General features: G+C 35.3%; 1 protein-coding gene across 4 annotated transcripts in view; it reads left to right on the forward strand.

Annotated features, from left to right (window-relative positions):
* The first annotated feature begins 4,736 nt into the window (after positions 1-4,736).
* Positions 4,737-25,651, forward strand: part of LOC113052008 (aryl hydrocarbon receptor nuclear translocator 2-like) — a 65,610-nt gene continuing 44,695 nt past the window's right edge. For 2 of the 4 annotated variants that reach the window (XM_026216247.1, XM_026216248.1), the window contains exons 1-6: positions 5,082-5,112; positions 14,121-14,235; positions 15,922-15,969; positions 17,504-17,548; positions 18,278-18,491; positions 19,378-19,591. In XM_026216247.1, the coding sequence (XP_026072032.1) occupies positions 5,082-5,112; positions 14,121-14,235; positions 15,922-15,969; positions 17,504-17,548; positions 18,278-18,491; positions 19,378-19,591 (667 nt within the window). Of the gene's footprint in view, positions 5,113-14,120; positions 14,236-15,921; positions 15,970-17,503; positions 17,549-18,277; positions 18,492-19,377; positions 19,592-25,651 lie in introns of all 4 variants that reach the window. The other 2 variants (XM_026216249.1, XM_026216250.1) reach the window with 2 other exon arrangements.

The raw sequence follows: 25,651 nt of genomic DNA on the forward strand, positions 1-25,651 counted from the left end.
CTGTCTGTGTCTATCTGTCTGTCTGTCTGTGTCTGTCTTTCTGTCTGTGTCTGTCTATCTGTCTGTCTGTGTCTGTCTGTCTGTGTCTATCTGTCTGTCTGTCTGTGTCTGTCTGTCTGTGTCTGTTTGTCTGTCTGTGTCTACCTGTCTGTCTGTCTGTGTCTGTCTGTCTGTGTCTGTCTGTCTGTCTGTGTCTATCTATCTGTCTGTCTGCCTGTGTCTGTCTGTGTCTATCTGTCTGTCTGTCTGTCTTTGTCTTTGTCTGTGTCTGTGTCTGTGTCTGTGTCTGTGTCTGTCTGTCTGTCTGTCTGTCTGTGTCTGTGTGATTTTCTGTCTGTCTGTCTGTCTGTCCATCCATCTCTCTGTCTGTCTGCCTGTCTGTGTCTGTCTGTCTAGAAGAGGTTTCCGGAACGTTTTAAAAATGAGACATTTTGTTAAATATCTTTAATGTTTCACAAAAGAAAGAAAGTCATACTGGTTTGGAACGACGAGAGGGTGGGTAAATTATGTATTTTTAAAGTATTTTCTCTATGATGATTTTTATTTTCAGTGATTAAGCGTTCTGAAGTTCTGAACTTAAATTTTGAATTGAATCAAAGTATTCAAAATTGTAAAATGAGACTATTGTACAATTTATAGCTAAATATTCAAATATATACAAAAAAATATCTATTTTGTCATATAAATCCATTTTTACTTGTTTGTATTTAAAATGTATGAAAATATTACTCAAAAAAGGTCTTATCCATTAGTGGTAACACTTTATTTCAGGGTCTCTTAACTATTTGCTTATTAGCATGCATAGAATAGCCATTATTTAGTACTAATCAAGCATATATTAATGCCTTATTCTACATGATCTTATCCTACATCTCTACCCAATACTTAAACTCAACAACTACCTTACTAACTATAAATAAGCAGCAAATTATTCATTTTTTGAGTGAGAAGTTGTGATAAGTGTTCCCTATTTTAAATTGTTACCAAAAACGTAAGTCATTTTAGCATTAAAGTGTAGTTCTTCGCTAAGAATTCAGCTATAAATAAGATGTTTACATGGTCTTGAAACGTTTACACTGAAAATCAATTTGTCTGTGGGGAAGGTGGCTGGGATTTGGACTGTTACAGTGTATTAAGCCACTGAACGTGAGGTTATGAGCGGTCACACAGATCAGTAAGAGTCTGCTGATGCTAATAAAAGCAGACAGGCGGCAGAGGTGCTCTCACCTTCCTCCTGCATTCTGGATGTTTCTGTCAGCAGTTAGTGCTGTCGGTACAGGTGTGACGCTGTCTCCTGACTGTCACAGTGTCTGACTGCCCCATAAACACACTGCCTAACAAGGACAAACAAGAGAGCTGTGAGCAAGTGAAGCTGCAGAGTAGAAAGATGCTTTAAATGCACTTTTGTCATTTGTTGGTATCTCATTTTCATGGTGTAAAGTGTAAACAGAAAACTCACACTAAGTCAGTATCTTTATGGAAACTATTTCGAACTGATGCACAATGAAATGCATCTGCTCAACCATGTTAGCATTCTGAGCTCATTTTGCTACCTGAAAAAAGCTAATCCAACACTTAAAATCGTTTAATCTATATGTTGGCCAATATGTTTGACGTACAATTTACATCAGATCAATGTCATGCCAAGCTTTTAAAATTACTTTGATTTGAATATTTGTTTTTTTTTTTTTTTTTGTATATCAAAGTCTTTTCAACATCAATTTGCCACTGGGATGGATACTCTCTAGTGAATGGGTGCCGTCAGAAAGAGAGTCCAAACAGCTGATAAAAACTTCAAAATAATCCACAAATAATCCACACCCCTCAGTCCATCAGTTAACATCTTGTGAAGCAAAAAGTTGTGTATTTTAACTTCAGATGAGTCCTCTATCCATAATATTGCTTTTTCCAGTGAAAAGTCTTTTTATCTGAATCAGGAGAGAAATCTGCAGAGAACAAGCATGTTTACAAAGCCGGTAACACTTTAGAATAAGGTTCCATTAGGTAATGTTAGTTAACTACTTTCGTTAACATGAACTAAGCAAGAACAATCCTTCTACAGCATTTATAAGTCTTAGTTCATGTTAATTTCAACATTTACTAATGCATTATTTAAATCAAAAGTTGTGCTTGTTAACATTAGTTAATGCACTGTGAATTACCATGAACTAACAATGAATAACTGTATTTTCATTAACTAACATTAACGAAGATGAATAAATACAGTAATAAATGTATTATTCATTGTTTGTTCATGTTAATTATTACATTAACTAACATTAACTAATGGAACCTTATTCTAAAGTGTTATCAAGAAAAGCCTTCAAGCCAATTTGAAGGATTGATGGATTGGAGTTGTGACCTGAGGGTGTTAGCAAATTTTCATATCAAAAATCAGTGAGATTTTGTTGTTTCACAATATTTATGTTTTGACTGCATTTTTGATCAAATAAATGCATCCTGGGTGAGGATTAGATTTCTTTCAAAAGATCTTACCAGTTACAAACTTTTGTACAGTAGCGAATGCATAATGAAGAATGAAACTCTTATACTTAAGAAAATAAGTAAGAAAATAATGTTGGAGTTTTTTTGGTGAACTATTCCTTTAAGATTTTCAGCAGGTGAGTTACTGAAGGAATTGCTTTGAAATCCTTTTGAAGTGCTCGGAAGTGCCAGCTATAAAAGACTCCGAATTACATTTAAAAAGGAAAATGGAATTCCTCTTTCAAAGCTGTTACTTGGACATTAATTTATAATCTCAAGATTAAAAATGAGTTTAAAATTATGGCTTTTTTTTTTTTTACAGGGGGGCTGGTGAGATAAAGACATTGATGGGTGCCATGTAATGATTACTTTTGAAGTTTACAGGGCTCAGTTTTTTACTGAGTGCTGAATATTCAAATTCAATGAACGCACCACATTTAGTTTCGCTTTTCAGTTTGATCTGTCAACCCTGCCTTATCTGTGTCTGTTGTTTTCTTTGCCCGGAAGGCTTGTTTAATAAAGAAGAGGTCAGCAGAACTTCTTATGCAGGTGTCTGCAGTGCAAGAGCTTATTAAACTAGGGCAAAGCAGCACTGCAGAGAAAGCAGAGGAAGGGAAAACTGGCACAAATCTAAACACTGTTGCAGAACACACTATGCTCATGAATACTATTGATTGTAGTTGCACTTTACTGAGTTAATTTCTATCTATCTATCTATCTATCTATCTATCTATCTATCTATCTATCTATCTATCTATCTATCTATCTATCTATCTATCTATCTATCTATCTATCTATCTATCTATCTATCTATCTATCTATCTATCTATCTGTATATCTATGAAATTTGCCCATAAGGACCCCCTCGACCTTCTCTTGTGAACATCACTCATTACTTGACCCTCACTTCATCTGTAGAGAGAAAATTGGTTTTTACTCCATCATAAATCATCAAAAGCGTGTTACTGTACTGGAACACTGGAGAATTAATGTTTTTTTTCTCATGTTTGTGTTTCATCAACTTCATATAGGAAGGGAACCATTACTTTGGTGAATTTGTCTTTGTTAAAAATGCATATAACCAGTTGGAGTCAACCAAGAGCTGTTTGTGTCCGAAACCATGAGCATTAATGTATCTCACCACTGGCCTGATAAAGGAACATGTGCATAAAGCTTAAAACATTAACTTTGGGATTTGGGATCAATTCAGACTAACTTTCATGGAACAGTGTGTGATGATAAATGATTTTGGAGCACTGTGATAGGACGGGTCACTGTAGGACAATGGCATTCTTTGGGACCTTGTCCTCAATAGAAATCTATTCATGGGATTCCTCTTTAGATTGTTCTCCAGGCACAGATTAATCAGGAAAAGCCCTATGGAAATAACACTAAAATTATATTACACCCTTGACGTTCTATAGAATCCTGTGGTGATTTAGTTCACTTATCCACTTTATTTTAGACATTAGATTGCGCGAGGCCATTTGTAACTTGAATTTGCAAGGCTTCCGGTGTCATATGTAGGCATTTGTTACATTAAAAAAACTGTATGTTATTCTGCTAGAGACTGCAATCTGATCTTTGTTACCATATTATTTTAACTCATGCATTAATTAATTCAGGTGAGATTAATTAGGGTTGGAGTTAAATTCTGCAGGACGCCGGCCTACAGGAACGAGTTTGGAGACCCCTGATATAGGCTATTAAAATAATGACAAACATTTTAGCATATAAACAAAAATTTAAGACATGCTTGACTATACCATACAGCCAAATATATATTTTTATGGCCAAAATATATTTTAAATATAGAACGTATGATGTAAACAGTGCAGCTTAATTAAATATGTTTTCAAAAGTGAAACTATATTTAGTTTATTTCAAAATTTATTTCAAGAATAGGCAAGAATAATTTTCACATTTTACTGTACATTCTTCAAATGTGACATGTGAATGTATTTTCTTGGTTGTAAATATGTGGAGGCCAAATATGCTTTTAAAATATATATTTTAAAATTGTATTAAACATACCAAAATGGGCAAAAATATATTAATAGAAAATGTATTTACATTTGGCTTGTAATTTAAGTAAATATATGGGGGGGGGGGATAATAATGATAATGAGACAGTTTTGAATTATGAGTTTGAAACTAAATCATGAAAACAAATGTGACTTTTGACTCGAAACCTCGCATGTGTGTAGTATTCTCGTCTAGATCTCAGGACACACAGTGATGTCTGTGCTCATGACCATAACAAAGCAACAATGCCAGACTGGATTCCAGCCCGGGGTTGAAGTTCTTTGAGGGCAGAAACGCGCCGAAGCTGTTGCGTGGATCCTGCATTCATTAATTCAGTGAAGTCTCGCGGTGTCCACGCAACCTCCCAGACATCTTGCGTTTGTCAGACCGCTACGAATCTGCTACACGCACGAGCAGAAACGCAGCAGAGTCCCATCCGGCAGTGCCATCACATCTTCACATGCGGGGGCTGAACTGAGTTTGCGCGCTCGAGACACCCGGAGAGCATCGCGTGCGGCGATATTTTCGAATTGTGCGTCATTTCTGCATTTCTTCGTTTCCACCCAGGCAATATGGCAACCCCCGTCGCTGTAAACCCATCGGGTGAGTAGCGATTTTATCCTTTCGCTTTTAAATAGCCTACAATGGATATGGCGTTTAAACGGAAACCGAACGTCGGCTTTTGACGCAATATTGTGTTTTGGCGATAACAAAAGAAACCGCGACGCTTTAAACGCACGCACGCACGCACCCCCTCCCCCCTACGCAAGGAACAACAGCGACATTTCGAATTTAAAACGCTACATTATATCATCGCTAACAGAACATTTAATGTTTCGTGAATATAGAACGTTGACGTCAGAACGAAATGTATCACATTTGGCTTTAATCTTCCGCCGCTGTTTTGTTTGCTCATGCAAATTAGACGCTGAATACATTTGCTACAAGCCAGTACGTGCTTTGATTTCCTTTATAAGCGACTGTTGGATCTGATACGTCGTTTATGGGACTGTAATAGTGATGTGGGGATATTTTGTTATGAGCTTGAGTATATAGCACACATAACCGCTTCACTTCCTCTGCCTGTTGATTCCAATGCGAAAACGCATGTGTTTTGGTCAAGTTTATTATCATATGTTCAATGCGAATTTCGATGCTTCTGTGACACACAATTATTATTATATACAAAAAGCAGCATAATAAGTAGCAGGCATGAGACAAAACGGTAAACTGACAGTGCGAGATGTAAACAAAAGCACGAGATGGCTGGTGGAAGACTGTCATGAGCTCGTGCAGAGAACTTTTCAATGTAAGTTTACAGGAAAGTGTGAAGGTTTTAGTCACTGAATTGAGAAAGGCAGTGGAATTGTTGCTGTTTTAGGTTTTAATGCTGCTCTGCCTCCAGAGTCACGATTGTGTGGGCTCTTGTGGTCTATTTTAGTCGTCACAGAATGTTCTCGTGTTAAGATATTTTATCAACTCTGAAGAACAACCGAGAAGGATGTGGAAGATCAAACGTGTGAAAATGGAATTTAAATAATACTTAAATTAGCAGAGATGCACAGATATAGAAAAGCTGTGAAGTCAAAGTCATTCTCGCATCAGGCGTATGAAATAAATTAGTTTACTTTTTTTTTTATGGAACCGTTTATTTAATGCAGTTAATATTTTCAATGCATCAGTTTTGTTCAGATACCCAAACCAAGCAAAATATGCAATCTGGTGCAGTTGTTGTAATTTTTATGATCAAAAAGCAAGATTAAGATTCTGATAGCTTGTAATGTAAACCAATGAGGTCTTAATAGAAAACAGACTATGTGCATTACTCTATATCTCCCAGTAAGATGATATTTAAATGCTTCTGTTTAATGATCAAAGCTCTGTAGTTTCAAAACATATAATGCAATGCAATTCAATGGTGACTGAGAGACGAACATATAAAACCTTCCTCAAAAGCCTAATGCATCATATTTCCTTCTCTCATTTTCTAAAAAAGAAATGTTTTGGTAATTAAGTAAAGTATGTTGCTTGAGTCTATCTTGAAATAAGAGATTATCTTGAAACTTTTTCTAAAAATATAAAAGTTAATGTTTATTTTATAAAGATCAGTAAACATTTCACAGCAAATAGACACTTATAATAAAAGGCATTTTACCTGCTGAAAAAGTATGAACCATCAATCAGACGACAGAAGGCATGTAGTAGATGGTGTGCAACAGGTGTCTGGCAAAGTTTTAATCATGGCCTTAGAAATTCATGCATCGGCTATTTTTACATGCAGTAAAGCACAATACTATCTGCTTTAATTGGCCTGATAAAACTGATACTATGTTTTTAAAAAAACATACATCTGATAAATTGTATGCAACAGATTTCACTCAAACTTGGTTAGTGACTGTTCAGAGGAAATGTGTCACAGAAACCTACTGCTGCTCAGTTTATTCATTCACTTGCTAAAGTAATTTATGCTCCGTGACTCCATTGCTTCCATGAACACTCTTTTCCCCCAGCGGGCAATTCCTTCCCCAGCACCTCATTGTAAATGCAAATGAGTCGAAATGAATAAAGAATGTTAGCGTTATTAGCACCTGGTTGACACACTGGGCTGCCAAGCACGCTTTAAAATGCACAAGAGCATTCTGGGGTGGAGTCACATGACTGTAGCTGAACTGAAGGGTACCTTGTTTTAAAATCGACTAGCTTTTATTTCACTTGCTTAACTAATCTACAGGCCATCTGTAGTTTTCCCGTTGTGCTTAACAAAGTGCCTTGGTTGCAGTGCAGCTGCGATAAGAACATGTTTCGTACAAATAGAGGTAGGCGTTTATGAATGGGGATTACAGGCACAGTTGATTAGCAACAGTTCGGACTGTTTGCCGACCTCTTGTGTTTGTGAAGCAAGCCTTTCTGTTGAAAGGAGTGATGGATAACAGCCAGGACTGACCAGAAGTGAAGCTTTGCTAAAAAGGAATTGTGTGCATATGGCATATGGTGTCTGCTGCATGAGCTAGCAAACGGTGTAGGATTGACTTTATTTACGTATTTTTATTTTGAGTAAGGCTGAGGTTGATGTATGATGATTTATATATATATATATATATATATATATATATATATATATATATATATATATATATATATACTGTGTGACAACATAAGTTTGTGAAATTTGCTTTACTCTTTATACCATATTCAACTGATATGATTCACAGCTGTGTGTTTATTGACTGTATATTTCAAAGTCAGAACTATCTGTTTTATAACATAGTTTAACTTTTTTTAGTCTTTATGTTAGGTTTTTTACGTTTTCTACAAAGCTCCTCCTTCCGACAAGCACAGTCTGCTCTGATTGGCCAACTGACCCAGTGCATTGTGATTGGCCGAACACCGCAAGCACTCGTTGGAAATGTAAAGCGCCTTTCCTTAATCACAAGTTTCATCTTTCAAAATAAATGTAAAGACAGTTAATAATGTCCTTATTTTATCATCAGTTCAAGCCTGAAAGAGGAACCGAGTGGTGTGACAGACGCAGTGATGAAGCGCATAAGTGTTTGCAGACAGTACAAAAGCCACGGATGTTTAAGACAGCTGACTACACTGTGTGACCCTCTCTCTCTCTCTCTCTCTCTCTCTCTCTAACACACACACACACACAACGTGCAAAACACCGCATTTGAACAGTCAAAAGCAAATACTTAAACTAATAACAAAGCACACTTACAGCAGCTGATTCAGAAGCACCAGATTGTCATTGCAAAGTTAGAATTACCTCCTCTCCTTGGTTCATGAAACGGTCGTCCATAAAATGCATTGCTGTTCTGTTTGAAGCAATCTAAAAGAGTCCTAAATGCATCTACTTGTGGAAGGCCAAATAAAGTGATTTTGCCTATATACACACACATCTCCCTGACATGACTGCTTTTCAACACTAACTGCGGTTACTGAAACCAGACTTTCGTTCTTTGTGTGAACATTTGGCAAATATTTCCACATAGTGACATAGACATGTGGGGGCGTGTTTAAACAAGCTGTTTTAGGGGGGTGTGGCAGAGTCTTAACTTTGATAAAGAATATCTCTTTGGGTTTGAGACTTTAGTCTTTGCAACTTTTACAGATCTTCTTCATGCACCAAGAGCTTGTAACACTCCAAAGTATTATTAATAAATATTAATAAATAGTGTATTTTGTATTAGTGTGTTTTGAGTTCTAAAAGTTACAATATGAGACAATGTGAGAACTACAATTACCATTGTGTGGCCAATTTAATTCCGGTGTGCATACGGAGTCAATCCTTACATTGAATGTTTGAATTTGCATAACTAAAGCATGCTTTTGATTTTTCTGTTGACTGTCATGTCTGAAATATGTAGAACATTTGGCAGCATGAACTTTCTTTGGCTGCATAACAATAGAGTAGAACAGAAGAGTCATTGTTCACATGTGCATGCTATCAGAAAAAGGATGTTAATTCAATAGTTTGTAGTTTCTTCCTTTAAACTTGTAAGTTTCTGAACTGTTCCCGCTCTGATGCACTCAGTTGAGAAGCTCTTTTCTGCATGGAAATGTGCCATGTGTTGCTTCGGCCCATCGGCACCCTGGGATTAAACTGCTTCAGTCACACCGAATTGCTCCTTTCACTCTCTTTAAGGGCTTCTGGAGAGAATATAGGAACTAAATGCGTCAGTGCAAACCGGGTTATTTTCCATTCTTTGTTTTTGGTCATCCTTGTGTTTGGAATGGCCCGATTCCATCTTACTCTGTTGCAGCTTCTGTTTTTATAGGCTTTTAGCAATTATATAAAAAGGTTTGGTAGTCCATTCTGAAGGAGCTAGTTAGTTTCTCAAATGCATTTCTGTGGTTCACTCATGTTAAAATAATATACAGGGCTACAAAACCCCTTTTTGAATACAAAATATGCCTTTTATGTGATTTGAATCGTGTTGTTGTTGTGGAATGGTTGGAGAGAGCAAGGCTCCAGAGTGTTACAAAAATGTACATCCAAAATCCAAATTTTGTTCAACATTCCGTTTACATTATTTCAGTCACCCTGCATTCTATTATCAGCCACTGAAACACCAAAATCGGCTGAGCCTCTGCCGCATACCCACAATCCTTTGCTGAATCTCAAGTCCTGATAATCCGGATCTAAATCATTCCTCCGTAGAATCAATTTATCTAAGTTTATCCGCCAGGGGTCCAAGACAAAGTGGTGTTCTGGGAAGGTTTTCTTTACTTTTTTACTTTGCTCATTTGGTCTGTTTCTGTCTCGATGGAATTCATTTCTCAAACAAAATGAGATGTGCTGTCCACATTTATAAAGCGCTTAGACATTACATGGGACCCTGTGGGACAGTACCAAGTGCTGTGCAGATGTTTTGTTCTGGGGTGGATCTGAAAGGGAAACGGGCCTCTGGTCATTAAAATGATCCGGAGGAGAGAAAAGAGAGGGAGAGAGGAGCGTGTGAGCTGTTGAGTCGTGATTTAAAATGAGAGACAGCAGCGTCCTATCTGTCTGCCAGCCATCACTCCATCCCACGAGACAGATTAATGAGTTTGACCTAAAGGGCTTTCTGACAGAGAACGACAGCGGATGAGGAAGCTTTAAAGCGTTCTGCAGAGCAGTAAGGCGTCTGAAGTGGAGCTATTTTGAAGAATGTTCACTCACCAGCTTTAAAAAACATTATAACTCTGTAACATGTTAATGAATAGTTCAAAGTGGAAGAGTTTGCTGAATCTTTAGACAACAGACCAACAAAATACTTGAAGTGTTTTTGTTGAGTGTCATATTTAATGGATCAAATAGTATGATATAGCAAGAAGTTGGAGCTCGTATTTAAAACCTCAATTTTAAGTTGCTGATGTTATTGTCAAAAGGATGAAATTCTGATAGCTTGTAATGTAGATCAGTGAGCTCTTCATAACAGTATAAAATATTTATGTAAAATGAAATAAATATATCACCTAATAATGTCTTAGTAAGATGGTATTTAAATGCTTAGATTTCTGATCAAAGCTCTGTAATTTAAAAATATATAATGCAATGCAATACAGTAGTGATTGAGAGATGAACAAATAAACCTTCCTTTAGCCTGTTGATCATATTTGATACTTGCATTTTAACATTATTTTTCTAAAAAATTAAAATAACGACATGCTTCAATCCAGGAAGTGTTTATCTTGAAATATTACTTTGTATAAACACTCGTGTATTTGTGTATTTAAAGATTTCACAGTAAATTTTTTTACATGTATACTAAAAGGCCTTTTACTTGCTGAAAAAAAGTAAAAGTCAGATGACAGAAGGGACAGAGTAGACTGTGAACAACAAAATAATTTCTAGAACTAATAAATGCCAAATAATCATTTACAGTGTATATATATATATAAATATAATGCAAATAGAATTATTTTACCTTAAAGTGAAACAGAAAATGTAAAATATTAACCAAAACTGTAATTGTATTTCAGTTTTACTAAAATAATACTGGTTTGTGTAATCACAAAAGTTAACTTTAAGCAGTCTTAAGTTGCACCTATCAGGCCATTTTTAAGGTTACTAGTATTGGGTCTCCTACAACAGTATGACATGTATGCATGGTCAAATTTTTTTTCGTTTTCTTAATTTCACCTCATTTTCCATCGATTCTCAAACTTTATACAAAGCTGTTCTAAGACTCAGTTTTCTAAACCCCTCCTTTCAGTGAGCCTGCTCTGCTCTGATTGGTCGGATGGCCCAGTCTGTTGTGATTGTTCTACCGCATCAAAGCCACTTGAAGGCAAGCCTGCAACCTTTAGCCAAAAACGAGTAAAAGTACGTGAAAAAGGAGACCAGAGGTTTTTTAAAAAAAAAATGGATGTTAATGGAGGAGAGGCTTCACTATGCTGAATAAACGGTTTTTTAGAAGAAAAAGCTTATCATTTTAGTGAATCAACAGCCTATCGGTTAATTTTCAACATGTTTTACACTAAGCAATACAGTTTACACCAAAAAAAGTGCCATTTTATAAGATAAGTCACTGACTGGTTAAGGCGGTACAGAGTCGATTGTTTCTTTTGGGAAACAATAACTTTTATTTTTGTGCATTTTCAGCTACATTACCCACTGCATAAAAGGCAATACTGTAAATGGCATAATAGGGGCACTTTATTTTGGAATTTACTTTCATGTATTTCAGGTTTCTCTTGTACCTTCAAATGAACTGAGGTTTGAAATATAATGTGTAAGATTGTAAAAACCTCATAAATGAAGAATGGAAACTCAGCGAAAGGGTCTGCTGTGCTCCGGAGTATGGGAGAAGTGGAAGGCAGACTTTATCAATTATTAATATGATTCTGCGATCATCAGGCTGAACATGTCAGAGTGTGTTCATTTTCTCAGCCAGCTGCTGTTGGCGATTTTAGTCTGAGCTGGTGTGTGTGTGTGTGTGTGTGTGTGTGTATTACATATACTGATGCTGTTTTTAATTAGTGAAGTGTTTTTATGGTATATCTGAGTCTTGCTTTTGTGCACAAATCAGAAAAGAAACACCATTGATATTTATGAAACAACACTGATAATAATAAGATATCAGCATATTAGAATGATTTCTGAAGGTTCATGTGACACTGAAGACTGGAGTAATGATGCTGAAAATTCAGCTTTGCATCACAGGAATAAATTATATTTTAAAATATATTAAAATAGAGTACAGTTATTTGAAATTGTAATACTATTTCACAATAATACAGTTTTTTACTGTATTTTTGATCAAATAAATGCAGCCTTTGTGAGCATGAGAGACTTCATTCATAAACATTAAAAAAATGTACCGTGATGTAGGGCTGTGTATTGCCGATACGTATCACGATCCAAGGGTTGTGATATATTGCGATACATTGCGAGACTGTAAGCAAGGGGAAATATTTTTAAGGAAAGCATATATATATATATATATATATATATATATATAATATATATATATATATATATATATATATATATATATATATATATATATATATATATATATAGACTGTAAGCAAGGGGAAATATTTTTAAGGAAAGCATATATATATATATATATATATATATATATATATATATTTAACCAAAACACACTGGGATGTGCATTTGCAATAATCAGTCCCTGTAACATTCAACCTAATTGTACCATTTTTTGTGCACTATGAGTAAAGAAGGTAAATATAAACCGGATCCTTTGATTAAATGTATACATATAAACATGTACAGTTTATTTTATAAAGAAGACCATATATATATTTAGACTGTTTTAAAGGTTCACAGTTTAAGTTTACAAGTACAATATACAATGTCATAACATTTTGATCTGAATAAAATAATAAAATCTGCTTAATATCAATGTAAAATAAAGTGCTTACAGGATTTCTAAAGAAACTAAAAAATTTTAAAATAAGTACAAATACAGATATTCTTTCATCCGCCATTACTAGCAGCGAACTATATCAATGCTAACATTAGTTGCATGCAGGCGGCAAGGAAGTCGACCGGAAGTTGAAGTCGGCTGCGTGCTGCCATCTTGTAGCAGAACTTCACTTGCGTTAGCATTCCCATTGACTCCCATTCATTTTGGCGTCACTTTGACAGTGAATAACTTTACATCTGAGGCGTTTAAAGACTCTGTTTGTCCATTATTTATTTCTAAAGATACACGACAATGTATAAAGGGCTCCATTACCTTCTATGTTACATTATGGCCCCGTAGAAACAGTTTTTGTACGGTACTCTGTCGCATTACCGTACAGACAGGAGGAGAAACTCGCAGGCAATTAACTTAATATGGCGTACTGGCGTTACATTTTAAAATACTATCCAAAATAATTAATCAGAATACTTACTCCTGCTCACTCACGACAAAGAACTCCCCGCTCAAGCTCGCCGTCTCTGCAAGATTAACGATGGCAGTTTGCACGCACAGATACTAGAAGATTTACATCTGTCAGACAGGTTGCTTACGTCGTCAAGCTTCGTTTGAGTCTGCGCGTCAGAAACGGAAGTGCTAAAAAACGCTAAAAATGGGCTTCACTTGTCTCAGTTGAGTTCCAATGGGGTCGCTGTGTCCATTTCTTTTACTGTCTATGGTTGCATGCCCTAATGCTAGTATCTCCTGTCACTCATGACTTTTTCAGAGATGAAGACTCCCATCTAGTGGTCGGTAAATAAACTAAAAACGAAACAATTGCCATGAATCTTGTATGATAGATAGATAGATATAAAATATATATAAAATGTTTTTATTTTTTGTGTAAATATCGATATTCCATTTTTGAGAATCGGTACAGTATCGTCAAACAAAATATCGCGATACTCACGTGTATCAATATTTTCTTACACCCTCACTGTGATGGGCATGTCAGTGCATTGATTATACTACAGCCCGACTTTGTCATCAAAGTTTTGTCAACTCTGTGTTGAATTCATAAAGTGAATCCATGTTTGACATGATTGTATATACACTATTTATTTGAAATTAATTCATGTTTATGATTTTATAAGTGGGATAAAAGTCATCTGGCACTGATACACCAGCGGTATGAACATGAAGTCAGTATTTCTATGGTTGGTGGTGAAGAAAGATGTTTGGCTCTTTCAGAAATGGGCACGGATCTGCCGGGACCAGTAGCCATGCCAGGCGCTGTGGTGGGAGCGGGTCAGGTCAGGATGGCAGGCGCCATGCCAGGGAGAGGAGGCAAGCGGAGATCAACGGGGTGAGTTACTGTGCTAAACGGCATGTTATTCTCATAATAACTGGTCGACCGATATATTATTAATATTTAAGAAATTTGAAATAATGGATTAAAAAAATAAATGTGTAAAATAATCACACTTATACTTTAGATTCATTTTTCACAAATAAATAAATATTTAATTAAAATATAATTAAAAAGGAAGTTAACACTGTAACCAACACGAGACTCAGTATTCTGGGAAGTTTTTCATATTTTTCAAATAAAGCCAGGGTAACACTCATTTTACATACAGCACACATTGAAAATGACATGAATATGACAGTGAGCAAATGCATAAAGTGCATCATAATTTGAAATCACAGGTTTAAAGTTTAAAGCATTCAATTCACACAGACCGACTGTCACACAGAGAACACGCGATCATGCTGATACACATACACACTTCACAAGATCTCACAGCTGGATTCGACTAAATTTGCAAGGCTTGTGAAATTAAATATTCATTAGTCAAACGAAAAAGTATTCTAATGTTTGCCTTTCTATTACTAATAATATAAAAGCAATCATAATAATACATTTTGTATTATGTAATAAAAAACTTATCGGCAGAAGCCGATATTTGAAAAATGGCAAATATCGGCCATATCGGTCAACCACTAATTATAAATGCTCTCTTCAATTACACTGCAAAGTTAAAAATGGTGTCTTGCAGATGAAGAAAAAAAAGTCAAAATTACCCATTTTTATCAGTTGTTTAGCTGCACAGGTTTTGGCCCTTTTTGTTCTTTCTTTAATTAGGGTGGACATATGAGCCATTCTCACTGCTGTGTGTGTGCACTTGGATGGGTTAAATACAGAGCCCCAATTCTGAGTATGGGTTACCATACTTGTCAAATGTCATGACTTTGACTCTCACTTTTTCACTTTCATACGTCACGGGAAGGATTTCAATATTGCCTAAAACATCTAAAGCAGTTTGACCAATAACATGCAGGTATTGTATATAATCGAGCAATCATGGGGCTGCGCGTGAGGAGGTGAGATCTACAGGGAACGATCAAAGCGATGCAAATATGCACACGTGTTTTTGACTTGAAGCATTGCTGCGCGCCGATCAAAAAAAGACACAAGAGTGCGCTGCAACACGTGTCAAACGAACGAACAAACACACTAGAACGATTCGAAAGTATAAAAAGCTGTCAGCTCTGCTCTCTATAGCTCTCATTAATGTCACACAATGATCGGTGTGCACAGTGCAAACAGCCAAAACCTGGATATTTAAGGAAATATTAAAATCCTGGCCAAGACGTGTCCCGAATGAACGGTGCATAGGGCCACCCTACCATTCATCTTCTTCTTTTCTATGTTTATAATTTATTTCTACATAATTTTTATTGCATAACGTGTAATTTATACATGTTTAATAGTCTATTGAAGGTTATAAGATGCATAAGGCAACATCCTGAATCAGGAGTGTTTGTAGAGGATCCTGCAAACACTTTACATTTACCTCCTTTACTCATACTGCAACTTAAAAATTCTTCCTATAAAAAAAAAAAGTGTATGTATATAGATATATATATATATATATATATATATATATATATATATATATATGTAATGGATATCTAACAAAAAAACATTTTTATGTATACAAATTCTAAATCATTTTCTGAGCAAGTCTGTTTCTTTACTTTTTTTCAGGATGGACTTTGATGACGAGGACGGAGAGGGACCCAGCAAATTTTCAAGGCAAACTTTTTCCATTGTTTGCAAGCTTTTAAAACCGTCAAATCAGACCACGCACCATGTCCTTTCTTTTAATATTTTCTAGTTTTTGACTGTGTCTTTTAGCTGTGCCACGGCATTTGTGCCATTTCAAGACATCACTCACGTTTTGTTGCTCTCAACTTATGGTTTCCTTTCAGTTCATTTCCTTTTAAAGGAGCTGTATCCATAGTTGTGCTGCTGTAGCGTTGGAAAGGAGACACTGACCCCTGCAGGACAGACAGGACACACTCCAGTTCCTCTCCGTTTGGAGCAATTGCTCACAAAAAAAGAAAGGAATTGCTGTCGTTAATTAAACATCATCATGTTGTTCAAAACCGATATACCGCTTCTTTCAGTGCAGCACAGAATGATGCACTGAAAATGTGTCGGATTTACTTTTGAAACCATTTTAACCCAGAAACTGACTTTATAAATAATTACTAAGAAATGGCAAGTAATACATTTAATTGATCATGGAATTGAAAATCCCGTCAAGTGTACATCAGCAAACTTCAAAACAATAATTTTTACACTGTACACAATGATAGTTTATTCCCCAAAGATAAAAACATTGCTTTCTTCTAAACAGTCCATAAAAATGCACTATATTTGAAATGTATGACATCAGTGACCAAAAGCTTTAAAATATCATCAAATCTCATCAAAAATGAAGAACAGCATATGGGCTTGGAACAACATGAGGGTGATTAAACAATGACATCTTTTTCATTTGTTAAGTAACTTACCTGCTAATTATTATACCATAGCCATATAAATTGATGTACAGGCTTTTTATGTCTGTTGTCTATAATGTAGAAGACAAGCAGGCAACTGTGGAATAATTACAAAGATTTTTTTTTTTTAAATCTTTGTTTTGATATTTTAAAATATAATGCAATGCATATGTTTGTATATAATGAGCTATTCAAGCAATCTAAACCTAAACCCATAAAAAAAGTTGTGCCAATTTGCAAAGGCAACATATCTAAGTTCACATGTTTTGACTTCATAAATTGAACAAAAAAAATTATCAATTAACTATATAGACATATTTAAAAAATAACTAATAAAGGTGACAAAACACATAACTAAATTAACCTATTTTAACTGAATTTAAATAAAAACTGAAAACATAAACATTTTTAATACATACATTATATCAATAGATTATAAAGCATGATAACAATAATAATATCTCAGTGATGCTACAATAAAACCTGAACTGAAATGTCCAAATATTTCTTGGAGGCACCTTGTTTTGTCAAAATGAGTTTACATCCTGGGATACAGACACGTCTGATTGTTTAGTTTGTCTTTTTTGTTGTTTGTCATTATCCATTGCTCTGTCCATTATTATATTACCATATTCACACACTGTCTGTGATCCTAACCATGCAGCATAATAAACACGGCTCATGATCACTTCATTTGAGCTGCAATCGTAAGACCTAAAAGTGATGTAACTGTCGTTCTCAGGCTCACTCGTCTTATTTTGGTCTCTTCTCTCTCCTGTCAGGTATGACGATGATCAGATTCCCGGTGATAAGGAGCGTTATGCCAGGTAGGGATGTCTTGGGGAGGTTCTCTCAGGATAGTTAGAAATCAGGCCCCTGTCGCCGTCAGGACCGGCCTCATTCTCTCACCCTGGCCTCACACGAGCGTCTCTGTCTAGATCTAATCAAATGAGAATTTAATAATTATGCTGACGCTCTCATCTGAAAATGTCGAGTTGCTTTGAACCATTGCACTTCGTGGACTTCGTGGATTGCATTTTCCTCTTAAAAGATTGGTACTCCTCAGTTTACCACCGGAGACTCGGCTAAACCACAGAAATGAAGTCTTAAAATATCCTCCTCTCTGAAGAAGAAGTGTTGCAGCTTATTAGTCCAAGGATGAACTTTTGAAGAAAGAAAAAAAAAGCCTGAGCCAACTAACCTTATTTCTGTATAATGAAAGTCTTGAGTGCCTCCTTTACAGTAATTCATAATTATGTATGCATCAATCAAGGTCAACATTGAACACGTATATGTATGTGAGGGCAGACATAGGTAGGTGTCAGTTATTGAAATTTCACAATTGCAATTATACAAGTGTGGAAGAAGTATCCCGAAATATATATATTTTTCACATGGTAAAAACTAGAGTTGTTCAAGGACCTGTGTGTGTGTATATTAGATTTGCTATCTTTAATGGTAATTATGCTCTACCTGTGGTCCTGTAGTTGTGAAAGGTCTGTATGGCTCTCATTACATGCTAATGATAATGTAATGATGCTCCTCTCTCCATCCAGAGAGAACCACAGTGAGATTGAGCGCCGCCGGCGTAATAAGATGACCCAGTACATCACCGAGCTGTCGGACATGGTGCCCACCTGCAGCGCGCTAGCCAGGAAACCAGACAAACTCACCATCCTGCGCATGGCCGTCTCACACATGAAGTCCATGAGAGGAACGGGGAACACATCCACTGACGGCGCTTACAAACCCTCCTTCCTGACCGAACAGGTGAGAAAACATCCGACAAAACAACAGAGGACAGTAATGGCCTTAAAATCATACATTGTCATTTTTTCACCCTTGAAACATACTTGAAACACACATTTCAGAGGCCTCTAAATGTTCCACAGGATCAAAACTTGAGAAAAACCCGTTGTTCACAATCTACTACATCCCTTCTGTTTTCTGATTGACCATTTCTAATATATAAATATATTCTTTAAGCCAGTAAAAGGTCTTTTAGAATAATTGTAAAACCATCTCTAGCTCATGGTATATGTGACTTTTTTGTTGTGAAATCTTTACTGGTTTTTATTAAGTAAAATTAAACATGAGAATAGCTTTAATGCTGTTAGTAATATTTCAGGATGAACACTCACTAGACATGTTATTGGTTGTTATTACTATCATTTTGTTTTAGAAAAAATCATGGTGAAATTTAATTATCAAATATGATCATCAAGCTTTTGAAGAAGATTTATTTGTATATTTATTGCATTGCATTATATTATTTGAAGCTACAGGGCTTTGATTATCAAATTAAGCATTTAATTATAAACTTGCTAAAGCAAATTATATTTATATGCATTTTATGTAAGATATCTGTTGTACTTGTTATAAATATCTCATTGATTTACATTACAAGCTATCAGATCTTTTTTTTCCGGTCATATAAAAATCAACAGCTGCACCAAATTGCAATTTTTTTCTCATTTATGAATAAAATGTAGATGTTTTTCCCTCCTTAAATATGAGCTCCATATTCTCTCTGTCATACTATATGAGCCATAAAGTCCTGATGCATCAAATATGACACTCAACAAAAACCTGTGCAAACTTTTTATACATATAAAACTTCTTAAAGTCTTTTAAACCTCATTTGAAACTGTCACAGGAACTGAAACACTTGATTCTGGAGGCGGCTGACGGTTTCCTGTTTGTGGTGGCGGCCGAGACGGGTCGCGTCATCTATGTGTCAGATTCTGTCACTCCGGTTCTGAACCATCCGCAGTCCGAGTGGTTTGGCAGCACGCTCTATGAGCAGGTCCATCCGGACGACGTGGACAAACTGAGGGAACAGCTGAGCACATCTGAGAACTCAATGACAGGTGAGAGACAGTGACTGGGCTTCTCTCGCTTCACAATCACGAGTTCTTACCGCCGGGCGATGGATGTGATAAATGTCAGGCTTAGCTTTAGTCATGGAGTTTGGAAGAGCTGATCCAACACATTCCCATCTCAGTCTGGGTGACTTCCTGGCAATTCATATTTTTCTGGTGCTTGCAGTTACAACATGTTTTGCCATTTTGGGACTTGAAAAGGACAATATATATTATATAATGTATAATATATTATATCATGAAATATTGAATTTAAAGAGGAATAGCAATACAATTGTATATATACTATACTACTTTATAATAATATACTGTAGACTGTTTATAATACAAAAAACATAATGTTTTCATCATGCTCTCCAAGGCTGCATTAAAAAAAAAAAAAAAAGAAATACAGTAAAAATGGGGATATTGTGAAATAGTACAAGTTCAAATAACTGTTTTCTGTTTGAATATATATTAAAATGTAATTTATTCCTGTGATCAAAGCTGAATTTTCAGCATCATTCCTCCAGTCTTCAGTGTCACATGATCTTCAGAAATCATTGTAATATGCTGATTTGCTGATCAAGAATTATTATTATTTTTTATTTTTTTATGAATGTTCAAATTAGTTGTGCTGCTTCGTTTTTTAGTTCACGATCCATTTTTATTCAGGATTCTTTGATGTATAAAAAGTTCAAAATTATTTATTTTAAATGTAAATCTGTTGTAACATAAGAAACTTCACTGCCACTTTTGATCAATTTAATGCATTTTTGCTGAATAATCGTAATAATTTCTTAAAATGTCAAGAATTCACAGTGATGCCCATGAGACAAGGTAGAAAAAACAAATAAGGGTAAATTATGACTATGAATTATTTCTAGTGCAAGAAGCATTTTAAATGGACTTGAAGGAAAATCATACAGTGCTAAATAACAATATTTCTCTGCGAGGAACATGCGTATTTGAGGTGAGAGCGAGTCAGCAGTAGCTTTAATCAGCTGGGAGGTTTTCAAACAGACTTCTGCTTATGACAATTTGCATTCAAAGCTTGAACAAAGTTGAGAATCAAGCTAATGTACTTTCTATGAGAACACAATTGCATTTTCTTATAACACAAACGAGTGCTTGCATGATCAGAATGTCAAAGGATTCCGTAAACATTAATATGTGATAGACATTCAAGTCAATTTTGAAGGGGAATGATATACAGATGTTGTACTGTAGTGGTCAAGTAAAGATGATTTCTTTAAATTAAATGGTTGATATAGATTTTGATTTGCTTGAATGGTTTGTTTCAGTGTCATCACAGAAGTCAGATTTTGACTTGGCCCTCTTAGACTTGGAAACTCACTCTGTTAATGTTAAATATCATAGTCATGTTGCATCACCCTTGTCTTTTTTGGGAATTTGATCACAGACAGATGTTTTGACATTCTGCTGCCAAATTTACTGGCAGAATTCAGTGATTGTGTGGAAATGGTTGCTATGTGAGGTACATATTCCCTTTCTGTTTAACCCATGTTCCTGTGAGGTTTTGGTGTTGGCATGCACTCATTTGTTGACATAATGCTTTGTTTGTCCTCCAGAAACTTTAATTTTATTTGTACATTGTTCATGCAAGATTCCGATGATGGTTAACAAAATTTGACAGAGGGCAGCTTTTTGGAGAACAGTTATAGCACCAATAATAAGAGTAAAGATGAAAAATAGTTGACTTATTAAAATGGACTACAGAAGTCAGACTGTTTTGGACACTTTTTGCTTGTAAACAGTTCTTGATCTGTGCATATTTCTCTCTTGATTCAGACAAGATGGCTTTTTCACGGGAGTAAACAATATTAAAGATAGAGGACTTGTTTAAAGTCAAAAACATCTTGATGAATTTGTTTTTTGCATGTTGCTTTTCACCTCAAGAGGTTAATCTGTGGATTATTGTGAAGGTTTTTATCAGCTCTCATTCTGACGGCACCCATTCACTGCAGAGGATCCATTTCTGAGCAAGTGATGCAATGACACATTTCTCCAAATCTGTTCTGATGAAGAAACAAACTCATCTACATCTGTGATGGCCCGAGAATAAGTTGCATTTACAGGAAATATTCCTTTTGGGCGAACTGTTCTTTTAATTGCAGTTGAAGATTGCAAAGTTAATCAGAGGCAAAGAGTATTTCTGATTTGGCGGACCTATCATGTGACTCTTTTTGCCGTTTAGTGATTCTAGTGCTGTCACAGACACTGGTTTGATTTCTCCAGACACCTGTTTCAATGATATCTGTCAGATCACCATTTTATGCATGGTATTATTCCAAAATTGCTTGCAGCACCTTTAATGCAAGTTATTTTTTAAATTGTCTTGGCATATTATAGGGAGTTCAACTGCTTCACCACTGTGCAATATAAATGCATGCTTAGTAAATCATGCATGTGTCCTCAAATGCTCTTAATAACTTAAACTTGCTCACAGTAAGTGTTTCACTTTGAGTGGTTCTCCACTAGAAGGCGCTAGACACATACAGCAAGCACAACTTCTTTTCATCTTTTGTGCACACCCGCAACGTTTTTGAGTAAACCACAAGATGAATTACTCTCCTCAGATAAAGACAAAACAATACTGTGGGCAATCTTTCCATCTCATCCTAATTGAAATGTAGCTGAATATTATTTAAGGAGTTATGTAATTTTGAATGCATTCCTTCATATATTCATGCAAGGTTATTGTAGATTTGCCTTTTTCAGTTTTTATTTTAATACTATTTTCAAGTTTGTTTAATGGCTTTGTTAATCTCAATTCAGTTTTTATATCAAGTATACATTTTTTTTCTGATCAATTCAAATCAAGTCAAACTAAAGTGACTTTTCTCTCTCTTTTTTTATTACAACTGACTTGCATTGCATTCAAGTTGATTAAATATTGAATGCTAGATTTATTTATATTATTATTTTAGTTTTAGTTTTAGTCTTGTAGTTAGGAGATATACAATATAGATACTGGATTGCTGCATTTAATGCACTGGTAGCCGTGCATTATCACTTACATATAATTTTTACATTAAAGTTTAAAAATGTTTCTGAATTTAAAAAAAAAAAACTTTTGAAAAGCATGATAAATGTGTTGAATATGTATGAAATAATGAGTCAAAATAAATTTTTAAATTGTGTGTTGGACATGAAGTCCAGTTAATTGAATTATTGAATTGAATTATGGGACAGTTTTCTCCTAGAGTGTGCTTTGTTGTGTAGTCCATGCATGCAGACACTTGCAAACTGCAGAAACTGTTTGTTTCAAACCTAGTTTTACATTAAAATAGTTTTTGGTTTTAGTATATGATAATTACCCTAAAACACTGACGCTGAAGCATGCAATGACTGGATAATTGAATTATAGCGATAACAGGAACGATCCAGTGTGGTCTCTCACAGCCCTTTTGTCATTCTTGTCTGATCTCCTTTTATTAAAAAGATTCAGTGAGCCATATGAGAATATCTACCCACACAATAAAACATCTTTACAGTCTGACAAGGCGCGAGCAGGGCATTGTCACAGTTCATTATGTCAACCGCTCATGATATGATGATTATTTTGAGAGGAGCAGTCCTTGATGTGGCTCGGACCACATTTAAATGAGACGTGGGGTCAAAGTGCCTGCTGTTTTCTGCCACAGTAATATGAGCACTGTCAGGACTCATGGAGTTCGCTTTATATGCAAAGAGGCAGATGTATTCATCTTGGTATGATTCATTTGTGTAATTGTATTCAGTGCATCTAGCCTCCAGTGGTTTGGCTGTGACATGAAACACACCATTCTGTCTGACCGTAATATGAAAAGGATCACGGTCCTGGTGCATATTTAGTGAGGTCCAGAAATGGAAGACCAAATCTGGGGTTTCATTGATTTTCTTTCATGTAAACTTGTTTCAATGTTAATGTTTATGAAAGAAGTCTATAATGCTCACAAAGACTGAATATTTAGTTTCAGTTTAAAGTAACTGTTCTTTCATTGTATGAAGAAAAAAAAAGATCAAATAACTAAATTCAGATGAAATAAGAAAGGCAAAATATTAAATGCCTTGGATGTGCATATACTTACTGATCCACTATTTTTTAGAGCTAGATTTATTACTATTAATTACAGGAAGGAAATTGACTTTAGAAAGATGGCAGTCTCATTATTTTATTTTACACAGAGATTAGTGGGTCTATTAGTAAAATCTTTTCACTTAAAATGACTTTAGCAATGTTTGTTGCATCATGTGCCAATAACGACAGTTCCAAAGTGGGAAATATTGTGTTTTTCCCCTAAAATTTGCATTACTGTAATAAGTATTAAAAATATCTTAATATGCTGTTATTTTTTTGTTAACAGACTTTTAGTTTAGCATCTTAATTTTTAAGGCTCTGTATGGTTCCTTTGTAATAGTCAAAAAACAGATGTGGGTCACTTTGCATACAGCTAATACTTTTTTTTTTTTTTTTTTTAATTCTTTGATTAATAGAGAGTTCAAAATGACATTTATTTGAAATGGAAAACTTTATTAACATTACAAATGTCTTGACTGTCACTTTTAATCAATTTAAAGGGTCCTTGCTGAATAAAAGTATTATTGCAAAAAAAAAAAGTATCCAACTTTAAATCATATAAAAAAATCTCCAGAAAAGGGCTGTAATGAATTTTCTTTTTAATCCAAAAAAAAAAAAACTCCCAAGTTTAGAAAGAATTCTGCCCTTGCAGAAGGTCCAGATAAAATATTGCGGTTAAAATATGCCGCTCATGATGAGGTTTTGATAACCTCATATGTTTTAGTGATAAAGTGATCAAATTAAGCGGCCAAGGGAGATATTTTCAATGTCTCCTCAAACTCTCCTCCGCTAATGTGCTCTCTGTGCTGGAATGTTAAGGGTTGGCTCTGCATACATAATTGATTAAGAGTGATTTGGGCTGCTTTGTGTGTGTGTGTGTGTGTGTTTCTCTGAAGCGGGAAATGATGGCTGGAGAAATCAGTGAGATCTTGCACACCATCCATCAGATCACACAACATCACACACCTGTGGACAACTACATGATCCGTTCTTGTCTCATATACATAATCTCATATATGGAAACACTTTTCTTGAAGCCTGCATTTGTAATGCATCATAATAGTACTCTTTATGCACTGTGATTTTTATATACAACACATTGTATTGCATTACATTTTTTTGGAATCGCATAAAACCCCATTAATGGTTATGCTTTTAAAGAGTGGTATAAATGTGTAATATAATATAAATAGCATGAGACATCAGAAAGAGTGTTGATCTTAATGCATTATACTCTTTAAAGCTGTAACTATGAATAGGAAAGTATTGTAATGCATAATAGCTCTGGTTACCATGTTTCACTGGCGCATAAAACTAATCCTAACGTGTGTTATAAAGTATAATGAATGGCACACGGAGGGCATTTCTGCCATTTAGAGCCATTTTTACATAACATTAGTTATGCACATAATGCCACAAGTCACAAATTCTGTTGAACTCTCAGAATTTTTGCAATGCAATTCATCTTTATGGTGACAAAATGAAATATTTTCTCATCAATTATTAAAGCATGCATTGTGACATGCAAAGAATGCACAAATTAGTTTTTGTTGCCCGTAGCTTACATATCTAAACTTGTTTACAAGTTTTGTGAGCTACGAGCTGTAGCATGAAATGCAAATGAATGAATGATCTTAGTACAATGAGCTCAGATATATGAGAATGCTGGGGATTTGAATAATAATATATGTCTTATTGTCTGCCAACATGGTGTTGATTCCAAAGGAATGCAAGGCTTAATTAAATGAATATCTGCTTTGGATGAAAGTTTCTGCTGAATGCATCAAAGTAAGAGGTGAACCTACGTAACCAGATATGTTTTGCCCTAAGGTTAAAGATTCAAGTGATGTCCCGACCTGAAATTCTCTGTAGAGATTAAACAAGAGGTGCCTTAATGGGACTTAAACTCTGTAGTTGATAACTAAACTGGTCCATTTTTTCCAGAGTTTAATTTTATAAGCATACTTCACTGATAAAGATAACAT

Source organism: Carassius auratus, chromosome 32 (assembly GCF_003368295.1).
Source record: "Carassius auratus strain Wakin chromosome 32, ASM336829v1, whole genome shotgun sequence".
Taxonomy (NCBI): domain Eukaryota; kingdom Metazoa; phylum Chordata; class Actinopteri; order Cypriniformes; family Cyprinidae; genus Carassius; species Carassius auratus.